The sequence below is a fragment of the Indicator indicator genome, chromosome 38 (genome assembly GCF_027791375.1).
Source record: "Indicator indicator isolate 239-I01 chromosome 38, UM_Iind_1.1, whole genome shotgun sequence".
Lineage (NCBI taxonomy): Eukaryota > Metazoa > Chordata > Aves > Piciformes > Indicatoridae > Indicator > Indicator indicator.
In genome coordinates this window covers 2,312,022-2,326,499 of record NC_072047.1, presented here as the reverse complement: position 1 = coordinate 2,326,499, position 14,478 = coordinate 2,312,022, and the positions used below count along the sequence as shown (strand labels likewise).

Below are 14,478 nucleotides of genomic sequence, written 5' to 3'. Positions count from 1 at the left end.
AGAGCCTCCTGCCTAGAGCTGCTATGCTGTATGTTTGGTGTGCTCGGTGCATGAACGATCTGCTTAAAACCGGACTCCTGCCAGCTGGAGATTCAGCCACGAGGTGGCATTCTCGGAGCTCTTTTTGCTAAGGAGAAAATGCAACTTAGCCATCCTTAATAACCACAATAATAATTAAGGGAGGGGGAAACCTCAAACCCTCCCTGTGTTTTCTGAAATCCGTGACAAAGAAAGGTTTGTTAGGAGGCTTCTCCTTCCCTTGCCAAGCAACAGTGCTGCTTTCAGAGAGCTGCAAGTGAGAGCGAGGGGCAAGTCCCTTTAAAAAAAAAAAAAAAGAAGTGAAATACAGTATTGTGCATCTTGAAATCTGAAACCAAGAAACAGAACTGCAAGGGAAACAAGGGGGAAAGCCTTGCAATTCCTGAGGACAGTGGAGTTTTAAGGAATAAACTCTCCATATGCGTGTTTAAAGGTCATTGGATGGCGGCTGTGGATAAACCTGTGAAATAAAGGAGCCTCGGAAGAAGACATTTCTTTTTCTCCTCCTCTCGGGATATAATGGCCATTGGAAAGCAAAACATCTTGAGATCTGGCTTCAAGTGGCTCTTCCTAGTGACTTTGGTGCTAGGCTGTGATGGACAAGGTGGCCAAAGAGAGAGCGGAGGTCCTGCCTGCTATGGAGGGTTCGATCTGTATTTCATTCTGGACAAGTAAGTCACTTCTGCTCTCTTCTCTTTCACAGAAGTCTTTCTCTGGGTATGAACTGAAGTAGCAAAGACTAACACCCAGGAGGTTTTTGTGGAATTTTGGGTTTGTAGAAGTCACTGTGTCCCCAAGGGACCTGTGGATCTCCTTTCTACTCGAGCTTTGTTGTTGTGGTGACTTCTTTGCTGGGTCTGTGTCCGATCCCATTGTGCTCTGTAAATTCAAATGTTATCAATTGTGGCTTGCAGCTGATGTAGCAGCCTCATTGTGCTCTTGCCCCTGACCCTGTGTGGCTGAGATAAGCAGCACCCTGGTCACCTCTGTTTATGAAGCATAAAGGTCGAGGCACTCATGTAACAGGGGTTGGGGAGTTATTATTGCAGGCATTAACTCTGTGGCAGAGGATGTGGAGGAAATGTTTGCATGGCTGGAGGTCTGCTTCTGTGCTGCTTGCTCCTTGGCTCTGAACATTCTGGAGCAGCAACTTGCAGGAAAGATCCAGCTCTGAGAGGTGGCTACTCCCTTTGCAAGGCTCTGGTTTGTGCTATTTTGATGGAAAAGAGCTAGGATGCCTTATTTAAAGAGAGCTTTATTTTCTCTACACTGAGTCACATTTCCTTTGTTTCCTGTTAATCAAATGCATATTTTGACTGCTTCACTGTTTATACTGCAGATAGGTTCCTACCTCACTGTCCTCATCACTAATTGTGATAGTGTCAGCTTCTGGGCACTGCTAAGTTTGTCTTTCTGTGAGCCTTCAGATCGTAGATGGAGCAATGTGAAAGAGATGTGTGCTGAGCTCTGGAAAGCTTCACATTGAAGCACTCCAACAATTTACAAAAACACACTAAAAAAATAAAAAAGGTCCTATCTCAAAGGATTCTCCTGAGTTTCTTGATTAGGAATAGTCCTTTTGAACCAAAGGTTTGGAAATAGTGGAGAGTGTGCAGGCCAGAGCCATGGCACTGACATTATTAACCACACATTTCAGCGACAGGAAAGCATTTGCAGGCTGCCAAAAGCGCTCCCCAGCAAAGCTTTCGGAGTGAGCCTCTGTGAGGCTTTGCAGCAGCTCCCACATTCCAGCAGTGGAAATGCCTTGGGATTACATAAGACTTTCTTACAAAATACTGGGTACAAAATGCAGGACCGAGACTGGATGTTTTTAGTGTGCCAGTTGCCCTAATGTTGCAGGGGGAAGGGTTTGGTTTTGCTGTCTAATGCATTGTCTTGGTTTGGCTGCTCAGTTGGTAGTTGGGATTATTGCTGCATATTATATTATTGCTGCATATGAAAAAAACCCACACAAAGCCGGAAGGATTTCCACTGCCAACAGCCTTTGCAGACTGCATTTCCCTGAAAGCTGAGGCAGAACTGAAGGTTTTCTCCCATCTGATGGATGTGCTGTACTATACCTCAGAGCTAATGGACTTGGAACAGGCATTTATTTCAGGTTCTGTGCTGTCCTCTCACTTAAGTCATGACTTTCTAGGCTTGCTCAAAGGATTATGAGTTTGGGTGGAAATCTGAAGCCTGGCACAGACTTGGAAGTAGGCAGGGTTGCCTCAGTGTCCATAGCAAGGTGTCCAACAAAAGAACCCAGTTGCAGGGTTTCTATTTCTGGGATTTTTCTGGTGTGGAAATGAACAGTGGCTGATGGAAAAATGTCCTTGGTCTCAAGTGGAATTTGGAGGAGAGTTTTGGTGTTTAAACTGCTAATATGTACAATATGCCATGGGCCTGGCTGCTTAGCCTTTGGGGAGGCTGCTGAGAGGCTTACCGTGGTGGAGCAGTTTATCCCAAATCCTTTGTCTTCAAAACTTTCTTTTATTCCTCAGATGCTAAGATGAGGTTCTAAAACACCCTTGAGTTTTCTTCATTTGGGTTTTCTACCTTCCAATTGTCTAAGGAATCACAGAATCACAGAATGTTAGAGGTTGGAAGGGTCCTCCAGAGATCATCCAGTCCAAGCCCCCTGCCAAAAACAGGAATGTTTTCAAAACTGCTGAATGCAGAGAGGTGATGCTTGTAGAGGCCTTCAGGCAAACTATGATTCAGAGCTCACTGTTTTTCTTTTAGAGAGCTTCAAAAATGGTTAAAAAGCATTAAAAGTGATAACTGGGGGGAAAAATGAACACTGAAGCAGAAGAGATTTAGATTCTGAAAGATGAAATGTTCATTTCAGTGGTGGAAGGAAGCCACTGAACTATTAAGCAACCTCCTTTGTGGGATCAAAGAGGTAATACAAAAACAATAAACACAGCCCTGGAAGTCACCAGTGCCAGAGACCTCTGCTGACCCTTTTGCCTCAGTGCCTGCTTGGATTTAGTGATTTCTTGAGTCCATTTAGCACCCTCTGTGTGCTGCTTGTGGGATATGTTCCAGCTGCTGCACAATCCGAGTCCTTGTCCCAGCTCTTGGACTGTGGGCCACAATAAGCCCCTTCAAAGTGAAGATGCATCCCACTGGGGAAGGGGCTTGTGTTGTGGGCTGTCCCATGTCATGATGCTCCAGCTCTGTGCAATCTTCTCCTCAGGAGACTCCTACACATGAGCTGGGTGGACTGTTGGAAGGAAACCAGGTTTCCTCTGTCTGTGATGTGACTCCCTGCAGATGCCATGCTCAGAGGACCTGAAGTAAATCTCCCATTTCTCATGGTCATGAAGCAGAAGGAAATCCATTGTTCAGCCAGTCAGAAATAATCCTGATCTGTTGTACAGCCTTGATCTGCACATAACAAACACAACTAAAGCCTGACAGAGCCCAGATACACTTGCTGGCTTACAGCAGCATCCTTAATCCCTGTGCATCCATTTGCATGTCTTCTATCACCTCCAAGAGTTCCTACACAGCTTAGGCAGCAACCGAGAAGTCCTCTCATGCTGTGACCATCAGACCTCAGGCTAGCAGAGTTAGGTTGCAGAAGTGATGCAAAGACAGCCCAGGGGACTGTGGTTGGACTTGAGCAAACTCCTGGCCAAGCCAAACTGCAGTTGTCACAGTGCTGGTGGTGCAGCGCTCCAGCTCTGAAGGAAGCTGTGGTTTGAAGCCTCTTGAGAATCCTTTCCATGCAGCAGACTTTTAAGGGCAAAAATGGCATTGCACACAGCCACCAAACCTCAAATGCAGAGCTGTTTGACAGCAGGTTCACTGCAGAGATTGTCTTCACATGAATTAAGGCTGGATTGATCCATTTGTCTTGTGCCTTGATTGCAAAAAAAGGTGGAGAGGGGCACAGGTGAGGGTGTATGCTGCAGAAAGTACAGCTGTGTGCTGTCTGCAGGGTCTGAGCAGGGTCCTGAGCAGCAAAAAGTGGAGGTCATACCCAGTGTTGTGGAAAGTAGAGCTGGCTTGTCTTGGGAGAATTGTTTTGAGAGCTGGCCCTAGATGGCATGTCACAGAGTCACAGATTGCACTGGGTTGCAAGGACCCTCCAAGGGCATCTTGTCCTACCCACTGCACTCAGCAGGGGCATCTCCAACTGGATCAGGCTGCCCAGAGACATCCAGGCTGATCTTCAATGTCTGCAGGGATGGGACCTCAACCCCAGCCCTGGGCAGCCTATCCCAGGGTCTCACCACCCTCACTGTGCACAACTCCCTCCTGATGTCCAACCTAAATCTGCCCTGTTCCAGTTCCAAACCATTGGCCCTCGGCCTATCACTACAAATCCTTCTGAACAGTCCCTCCCCAGCCTGCCTCCCGGTCCCCTTCAGTTATTGAAATGCAGCTCTAAGGTCTCCCTGGAGCCTTCTCTTCTCCAGGCTGAGCATCCCAAATTCTTTCATCCTGGCTTCACAGCAGAGGTGCTGCAGCCCTCTCATCATCTTTGTGGCCCTCCTCTGGACCCTCTCCATCAGATCGTGCTGTGTTGCTGTGGTGCTGAGGACTTCATGGATTGAGGCTCCCAGAGAGTGAATGGTAGCAAAATATGGCAGAAAGTGGTGCCAGAGAATTTACAGCCTGCATGTGAGGTAAGATGTGAGGCAAGGTGTGAGGCTTTCATTAAGAAGGAAGAATATGGAGACACTGAGATGTTAATAAAAGGCCAAACATTTGGTTTTTGCTGATGTTTGCCAGTTGTTCTAAAAATATCATCCATGTGCCTGATTAATGAAGCCCATGGCACATCCCAACTGCCCTGGTGTCTGGTACTGTGGGATACAAACAACCCCCAAGGAACACAGCTGGAACCTTCAGAGGCAGCTCCCAGATGAATGTCTGTGCAGGTAGGGAAGAAATAAGAGCAATGAGCTCAGTACCACTACAAGCTGGGGACAGAGTGGCTGGAGAGCAGCCAGGCAGAGAGGCACCTGGGGGTACTGGTTGGCCACAGCTGAACATGAGTCAGCAGTGTGCCCAGGTGGCCAAGAAGGCCAATGGCATCCTGGACTCTTCCTCCAGATGGATACAAGTTTCAGCTGTCAGGAGCAGACATCCTCCAAGGAGGTCATTCCAGAATAGGTCAAACCAAAACAGACATCAGAGGCAATCACGTGGCAGTATCTGGATAACTCTGTGTGATCAGTTTGGTGAGAACATGAACAGATGGGATGGTCAACCAACTTCTGATCTTTTCAAGAGGTTACGGGAGCTGCAGAGGGGCAGATCCCGAGGTAGCAATACCAGGAGGGTAGCTGTCACTTCCTCAGTTTCCCAGAACAACTCTGATAGCTCCAACAGTGATCCTAATTCTGATGCTGGACGTTGTGCCAGCTGTACATGTGGAGGTAATCCCCACCATTAGGGGTGCCCTGCCTTCCGCCAGGGGGAGGTAAGGGAGAATGGAGATAACAGAATCTATTGGGATGTGTACATCCAGTGGCCTGGCACTTCAAAATTTCAGAAGTACAGGGCCTTGGTTGACACAGGAGCTCAGTGCACCATAATACCATGAAACTATCAAGGGGGAGAATCTATAACTATTCAGGGAGTCACTGGTGGATCTCAAGAGTTGTTTAAGATAGAGGTTGACATAAGTTTAACTGGGAAATAGTGGAAGAAACATACTATTGTAACAGGTCCTAATGCACCTTGTATTTTGGAAATTGATTTTCTGAGAGAAGGGTGTTTCAAAGACCCTAAGGGTTACAAATGGGCTTTTGGAATAGCAACTGTAGAAATTGATGGAGGAAAATTGAAGTTGTCCATTAGACCTGAGCTTTCAGATGAATCTGCAGTTGTGGGACATCATGTGATAGAGGATGTGAAGTTGCCAGTCCATTCTCAAATTGTGCATCACAGACAATACAGAACCAACCATGACTCTTTGGTGCCCATTCAGAACTTGATTCTTCAGTTGGGAGGTCAGAATGAGCAAAACTCATTCACCTTTCAACAGTCCAATCTGGCCTGTGAGAAAGCAGAATGGAGAGTGGCGTCTGACAGTTGATTTCCATGCCTTGAATGAAGTAACTCCACCCATGAGTGCAGCTGTGCCAGACATGATGGAACTCCAATATGAGCTGGAATCCAAGCAGGCCAAATGGTATGCTACCATAGACATTGCTAATGCTTTCTTCTCTATTCCCATAGCAGAGGAATGCAGGCCTCAGTTTGCTTTCACCTGGAGAGGCATTCAGTACACATTCAATCGTTTGCCCCAGGGGTGGATTCACAGTTCAACCATCTGCCATGCAGTGATCCATGATGCTTTGGAGAAAGGTGGAGCTCCAGAACACATTCAGTTCATCGATGACATCATCGTCTGGGGTGAGACTGCTGAAGAAGTCTTCGGACCTGCCAGAGAAATCCAGTTTCTGGGAGTGCGGTGGCAAGATGGTCGCCGTCACATCCCAATGGATGTGATAAACAGAGTCTCCACCATGGCAAACCCCATCAATAAGAAAGAAACTCTACATTTCCTAGGTACAGTGGGATTTTGGAGACTGCACATTCCTGGATACAGTCAGATTGTGAAACCTCTCTGTGATGTGACTCAGAAGAGAAACAGTTTCCAATGGGGTCCTGAGCAACAAGCAGCCTTTGACCAGATCAAGCGAGAGGTAGTCCAAGCGATGGGTCTGGGACCTGTCCGAGCTGGTCCAGACATTAAGAACATTCTGTACACGGCCACGAGTGACAATGGTCCAACCTGGTGCTTATGGCAAAGAGCTCCAGGGGAGACACGAGGACGTCCTCTTGGTTTCTGGGGTCGTGGCTACAGAGGCTCAGAGGCAAACTACACTCCAACAGAGAAAGAGATTTTAGCTGCTTATGAAGGAGTGAAAGCTGCTTCTGAAGTGATTGGAACTGAGTCACAACTTCTTCTAGCTCCTAGATTGCCAGTTCTGAGTTGGATGTTCAAAGGCAAAGGTTCTTCACCACATCATGCAACAGATGCTACCTGGTCTAAGTGGATGGCTCTGATAACACAGAGAGCTCGAATGGGAAATCTCGAAAGGCCTGGTTTGGTGGAGGTGATCACAAACTGGCCAGAAGGCACAAGCTGTGCTAAACCTCCAGAGGAGAGAGTAACTCGTGCTGAGGAAGCTCCTCCTTACAGTGATCTGTCTGATGATGAAAAGAGATATGCTTTGTTCACAGACGGTTCCTGTCGTCTGGTTGGGAACAAGCGGAGATGGAAATCTGCAGTGTGGAGTCCAACGCGCAGAGTTGCAGAAGCGAGAGATGGAGAAGGAGAATCCAGTCAATTCGCAGAGGTAAAAGCTGTCCAGCTAGCTCTTAACGTAGCTGAACGTGAGAGATGGCCAAAGCTTTATCTCTACACCGACTCGTGGATGGTAGCCAATGCCTTGTGGGGTTGGCTGAAAGACTGGAAGAAGAATGGCTGGCAGAGAAAAGGAAAGCCTCTCTGGGCTGCAGATCTGTGGCAAGACATTGCTGCTCGCATTGAGAGAATCCCAGTGAAAGTGAGACACATCGATGCTCACATTCCTAAGAGCAAAGCTACTGAAGAACAACAACACAACCATCAGGCAGATCTAGCTGCAAGAGTTTCCCAGGTGGACACAAACTCTGATCCTGATCCTGATCTTGACTGGAAATACTGAGGTGAGCTGTTCTTAGCTCGGTGGGCCCATGACTCGTCAGGACATCAAGGCAGAGATGCAACCTACCGATGGGCTCGTGACAGATCCATTGACATTTCCATGGATGCTATCACACAAGTCATCCATGACTGTGACATTTGTGCTGCTATTAAGCAGGCAAAGTGGATCAAGCTGTTTTGGTTTGACCTGTTTTGGAGGACGTCTGTTCCTGACAGCTGAAACTTGTATCCATCTGGAGGAAGAGGAATCAGCATCATCCCCCTTCATCAAGTTGGATATGGAGATTTTAAATTCCTCCTTCAGCTCTTTCATGTAATTCTCAGTCTTTCCAGTCAGAGTTTCAATGGCTGAAACCAAAGAAGTACGTGCAAGACTATCCTCCAATTGCCTCATTTGGTCAGTGAAATGGCCAACAGTGGGAGGCACTCCACCATAATTTCTTGCCACAATTCTGCTTGCCAGAATAGTAGCATAATTAGGAGGAGCAAACTTAATGAGATTTTTGGCAAGGCCTGTTCCCACAGGAATTTCATCAGGATTCAGAGTCTTATGATCTCCATACATTACTTCTCTCACAGCAAACTCTCTCAGATGCTTGATTCCCTCAGCTATCATGGTCCAAGGCTTAGGGTTCCATGGTAAATCATCTCTGCGGGGGTACCTCATGAGGACTGCCAGTAGGAGGCGTGCCCACAGGGAATCTTTACCAAGGCACTTGGTATGCCTGTCTGTGCCTGTATCCTTTGAGAGCGTTCCCAACTAGGAGGCTGACTTGTCACCTACCACCAATGCTGGGGGTCCCATATCATAGCAACGGCCCAGCCAACGCAGGATTGGCTCGATGTCTCCTCTGATGTAATCTTTCCTCACACGCCTAATTTCCTGTCTGGGTGCATTAGCTGACTGTATATCATCCTCATCATCATCATCACCATCATCTTGAGGTCGCTGTCCCCATACTCCTACTGCAATCCTCCGTGCAATTTCCTGGAGTTCAGAGGCACTTCCAGCAGTTGCTAATTTACCAGGGCCCACATCCTGTTGTGCATTCTTGTCTTTTTGATGGCTGTCTGAAGGAATGGCAGTAACCCCTGAGCCTGCTGCAGGCAGTGATTGCAAGGAGCTCACTTAACACGTGAAACCCTTGCCCAAGGTGAATCCAAGGTTAATTATTCCTTGGTAGAAGGGATGGATGGCTGCTTCCTCACATCCAGGATTATGTGTGTGTCTGCAGCACTCTGCTCTTTACTGCTTGAGGTAAATTCAGTCCATGGTTACTTGCTTATCAGCTGTGGCTTTATGTGTCCCCTGCCAGGCAGGAAGAGAATGTTCTTGGACTGCAACTGGCTTAAAGGCTTATCCTGCTCTGAGCTGGACCTCTAGAGACCCTGTAACCCCGACTTACAGAGTGGTTTGAGTTGGAAGGGACCTCAAAGTTCCAATCCCCCTGCCATGTGCAGGGACACCTTCCACCAGCCCAGGCTGCTCAAGGCCCCAGCCACCTGGTCTTAAACACCTCCAGGGATGAGGTGCTCACAGTGTCTCTGGGCAGCCTGTTCCAGTGTCTCACCAACCTTGTAGTAAAGAGTTTCTTTCTAATGTCCAATCTAAATCTTCCCTGCTCTAGTTTAAAACCATTGCCTCTCATTCTACCACCACAGGCCCTTATAAAAAGTCCCTCCCCAGCTCTCCTCTCCCTCTCCCTCTCCCTCTCTTTCTCTCTCTCTCTGAAGGAGCCTTCAGGTACCAGAAGGCTGCTCTGAGGTCTCCCTGGAGCTTTCTCTTCTCCAGGCTGAACAGCCCCAACTCTCCCAGCCTGTCCCCATAGGGGAGGTGCTCCAGCCCTTGGATCATCTTTGTGGCTTCCTTTGGATTCGTTCCAACAGTTCCAGGTCCTTCTTGTGTTGAGGGCCCTGGAGCAGTGCTGCAGGTAGGGTCTCACAAGAGCAGAGTGGCAGAATGGCCTCCCTTGATCTTCTGGCCATGCTTCTTTTGATGCAGCCCAGGACATGGGTGCCTCTTTGGGCTGCCATCACCCACTGTCAGCTCATGTCAAGCACCTCATCTACCAGCACCCCCAAGTCTTTCTCTGCAGGGCTGCTCTCAATCCACTTGTCAGCCAGCTTGGGATTGCCCTGACCTAGGTGCAGGACCTTGCACTTAGCTTTGTTGAAGTTTATGAGGTTGGCTTGGGCCCAGCTCTGCAGCCTGTCAAGGTCCCTCTGGATGGATCCCTCCCCTCCAGCACATCAACCAGGCCACACAGTTTGGTGTCCTCTCAGACTTGCTGAGGGTGCTTCAATCCCCCTGCCCATGTCACTGACAAAGTGCTGACAAACAGCACTGGTCCCAGTACCAACCCCTGAGGGACTCCACCTGTCACTGGTCTCCATTTGGCCACTGAGCTGTTGACCACAACGCTTTGAGAGCATCCATCCAGCCAATTCCTTATACCCTGAGTGGTCCATCTGGCTAATCTGTGTCCTTCTGTTACAGGTTTAAGAACCACAGAGGTTCTTAGGTCCTCCAGAAGGACCAGATAGTCCAGGGGGTGGACACCAAAAAGTGTCATCAATGTCATGTCATTCCCATCAGCCTGCATCCCCTTTAGAAATGGACATTTCTGTCCTGCCCTTTTCCCTCCCTCTCCTGGCTCCCAGGGCTGTTATCTCTTGGTGTTCCAGGGAAGGCTTTTGGCCTTCAGCAGCCCTGGCTCATTTTTGTTACTCCATTTGGGCCTGGGTTGGGGGGTGGGGGGGAAGCAGAGGGGATGTGGGCAGGAATTGAGGTTTGGTGTTTGGCCTGACTGAGGGGGAGGGGGTTGGAAGGTTCTGGCCTAGTGAGGTTTTGGTAAGCCCAGGATGGAGAACTGAGCCGAGGCTGACTGTGAATTTGTGTGTTTGGTGTTGGTGTCTATGGCTGTGAATAGTCTTGCATTTAACTTTCCAATTCTGCTTTCCTGTCTGCTCAGCCCAAGGCAGGAGAGCAGGAGGTCGTGCAGGCCACTGTCAGACACTTCGCACAAGTCAGGGAGGCTGAGGTCAGTTGCTGAAATGTTTGCCAGGATCTCTGGGGAGCTGCCTCCTGGGAAGTGGCACAAGACAGTCGTTTCCTCAAAGAACTGCATCAGCTCTCTAACAGCTTCGTGTTGTGTGGCATCACAGTGCCACAGAACATCAGAGGTTGGAAGGGACCTCCAGAGATCATCCACTCTGACCCCCTGCCAGAGCAACATTACTTAGGGTGGCCTGCACAGGAATGCATCCAGGTGGGTTTGGAAAGTCTCCAGAGAAGGAGACTCCACAACCCCCCTGGGCAGCCTGTTCCAGGGCTCTGTCACCCTCACACCAAAGAAGTTTCTCCTCATGTTGAGCTGAAATTTTCTCTGTTCAAACTTGAACCTGTTTTTACTTGGCTTATTAGTGTGCACCACCAAAAAGAGCTTGGCCTCCTCCACTTGCCCCCTCCCCTCAGATATTGGTAGACATTGATCAGATCCCTCTCAGCCTTCTCTTCCCCATTCTAAACACCCCCAGGGCTCTCAGTCTCTCTCCATAGGGGAGAGGCTCAAGTCCCCAAATCATCCTTGTGGCTCTCCCTTGAACTCTCTCCATCAGGTCTCAGTCTCTCTGGGGAGCCCAGAATTGGACACAGTATTGCAGCTGTGGTCTCAGCAGGGCAGAGCAGAGGTTTTTTCACTCCTGAAGTATTTGGAAAGACAAAGGACACTTTTTGGATCATTTGTGTTGCTTTCGAAGAGCTCAGTCAAAAGATGCTGCAAAGCTTCTTGGGTCAATGCCACCCCTGAGACTTCTTAAAGTTAGTCCAAAGCTGTGGAAGATTAAGGAGAATTTGGATCACCATCAGTCTCTGAATCTGGTGTCTTTATGTCCTTCTGTCAGCTGCAGTGCACCTCACTGGTGTGGAGTCCTTGTGGGCTTGATTCTCTTTCCTTCTCATTTGTGAATTAAATAAGCCCCTGGATATTCTGAGAAGGTGCAGTGGCAGAAAGGGAAGTGAGGCAAGAGAGACAACTCACATTGCAAGGAGATTTGAGCTGCTGCATCTTTGGGTCATGGTGCCTCTTGTAACAGTGGAGAAAAGCAGCTGCTGGAGGGCTGCAGGGGTTAGCCTGTGTGTGGCTCTCCAGCTCAGGAACCACAGAGCCCTGTGGAGTGTCTCTCCCACCCTTGCATTTCCTTACACTGCACAAGATGCCAGCACAGCTGACCACAGGATGTATCCTTCTCTTGTTAAAGGCATAATGGTTTACTCAGTCTTAATTTCCAGTTATTGGGCTCCTCTCCAGCAAGAGAATTTGTCATCCTCAGGATGAGCCTCTTCCTAAATTGCAAGCAAGTTTATGGCACCAACCATCCAGCTGCAGGGTTGGCTCACTGACCACCTTCTTTCTCTTTGGGATTATGAAGTGATAATGATGCTAAGTGTGGCTTTTATTGTCTTAGCCAGGCTGTAGGAATCCTTGTCCTGCTCTGAGTTCTTGCCCTGCCTTAGGAGAGGCTTTACAAGGGACAAGTGTCCTTCACTGCAGGGCTTTGCTGTAGGGCTAGCACAGCTGAGAGCTCTGCAGGGGAATGCTGTAAGCTGGTCTCCTAAACTGCCGTTTGACTGCAAAAAGGTTTTGTTCATTTTCTGCCAGGTGAAGGCTGTAAGAAGGCTGCAGGCTGATGTCTTTTCAGGAGATGTCTTCATCTTCAGGAGATGTCTTCGTTTTCAGGAGATGTCTTTTCTGTATCACAGTGCTTTTTGCCAAATGCAGCTCTGGGCATTTGCAGCCATGGACACTTGGGCTTGACTGGATGAAGAAATCAACTGCAGGCTGTCTAGGCTAGGCAGAGATGGAAAACCTGCAGTGCCAGGAGCAATCACAGAACCACAGAATGTTAGGGGTTGGAAGGGAAGGGACCTCTAGAGATCACCCAGTCCAACCCAGGCAGGGCACCCAGGACAGGTCAAACAGGAACTCATCCAGATGGGTCTTGAAAGTCTCCAGAGAAAGAGACTCCACAGCCTCTCAGGGCAGCCTGCTCCAGGCCTCCAGCACCCTCACACCAAAGAAGCTTCTTCTCATGCTGAGGTGGAACCTCTTGGGTACCAGCTTGTACCCTACCATTAGGCACCACCAAGAAGAGCAATATGTTGTCAGCAAGTCTGAGCCTTCCTTTTGGTACTCTCTTATAACTTGCTCTGTAGAGATGAATAAATGGATTGTAGAGTGCTCCAGCTGCCCCACTGCTGTGCCTTTGGAGCCTTTGAACCATCCTCCTTTTGTAGGACAGAGAGGGGTTGGGTTTATGACTGTAGCAATGGGAAGAAAAGTCTTTAAAATATGTTTAACATTCTGCTGGTCTTAAACTTCAGGCTTTTCTTTTTGTGTGTTAATAGATCATAGAATCACAGAATTTCCTTGGCTGGAAAAGCCTCTGAGAGCATCCAGCCCAACCAGCAGCCCAGCACCACCATGGACACCAAACCATGGCCCCAGGTGCCATAGCCACACAGTTCTGGAACACCTCCAAGAATGAGGACTCCACCACTTCCCAGGGCAGCCTGTGCCAATCTCTGACCACTCTTGCAGCAAAGAATGTTTTCCTCATCTCCAACCTAACCCTCCCCTGGAACTATTCAAGGCCATTTCCTCTCCTTCTATCACCTGATACTGGGGGGAACAAACCAACCCCCCCTGGCTCCAGCCTCCTTTCAGGAGCTGTAGAGAGCAATGAGGTCTCCCTCAGCCTCCTCTTCTCCAGGCTCAACCCCCCCCAGCTCCCTCAGCTGCTCCTCCCCAGCCCTGTTCTCCAGACCCTTCCCCAGCTTTGTTGCCCTTCTCTGGCCACACTCCAGCCCTCAATGTCCTTCTGTCCTTCTGGCACTGAGGGCCCAAAGTTGAACCCAGCATGTAAGTTTGGCCTCCCCAGTGCCCAGCCCAGGGATACAATCCCTGCCCTGCTCCTGCTGCCCACACCATTGCTGCTCCAGGCCAGGCTGCTGGTGCTCTTCTTGCCCACCTGGGCACCCCCTGGCTCAGCTCCAGCACCCAGCACCCCCAGGGCCTTTTCTGCTGGGCACTTTCCAGCAGTTCTGCCCCCAGCCTGGAGCCTTCCTGGGGTTGTTGTGACCCAAGGGCAGGACCCAGCCCTTGGCCTTGTTGAACCTCATACAGCTGACCTTGGCCCAGCCAGCCTGGCCAGGTCCCTTTGCAGAGCCTTCCTCTTCCTCCAGCAGATCGACTCTGCCATCCAGTTTAGTGGAAAATTCCAATTTCATGGAAAAAAAAAAAAAAAGCTGCAGTTTCAGATGCTTGGAGTTTTGTTGCAGAATGGGACTGTTGGTGGAGAACAGAGTGAGGATGATGAAGGGCAGGAGTTGCAGCCATACTTGTGTGAAGCATTAGCAAGCACTGCTTACCTGCCAAACCTGCCCTGACCCTTTGAGAGCTGCAAAGGCAAACACGAGTGCTGTTGGCCCAAGGACTGGCACAGCACGGGGTGGATCTGTTGCTTTTTAAGCTTTATTCTGGGAAAAGCTCTTTTCAAAAAGCTTCTGACTTCTCCAGCCATGGAAAGTGACAGCAGCTTTAGCTGGTGACCTACATACCTTGTGTGCTCTGTGGCTGCAGCTTGTTCCCAGCTGCCTGCTGCAATAGTCATTGGAAGTGATGAGCACCAGTGAAAGCACTCCCAGCCCCAGCCAGCAGTGCAGGTCAGGTGGAGATGGGGAACCAGGGTGAAAGTAGCAC

The 14,478-nt window shown here is 49.2% G+C and overlaps 1 protein-coding gene across 1 annotated transcript in view; it reads left to right on the top strand.

Moving 5' to 3' along the window:
• Positions 1 to 558: 558 nt before the first annotated feature.
• ANTXR1 (ANTXR cell adhesion molecule 1) overlaps positions 559 to 14,478 on the top strand; it is a 103,879-nt gene continuing 89,959 nt past the window's right edge. The window contains exon 1 of the mRNA XM_054396594.1: positions 559 to 710. Within this exon, the coding sequence (XP_054252569.1) occupies positions 559 to 710 (152 nt within the window). The remainder of the gene's footprint in view (positions 711 to 14,478) is intronic.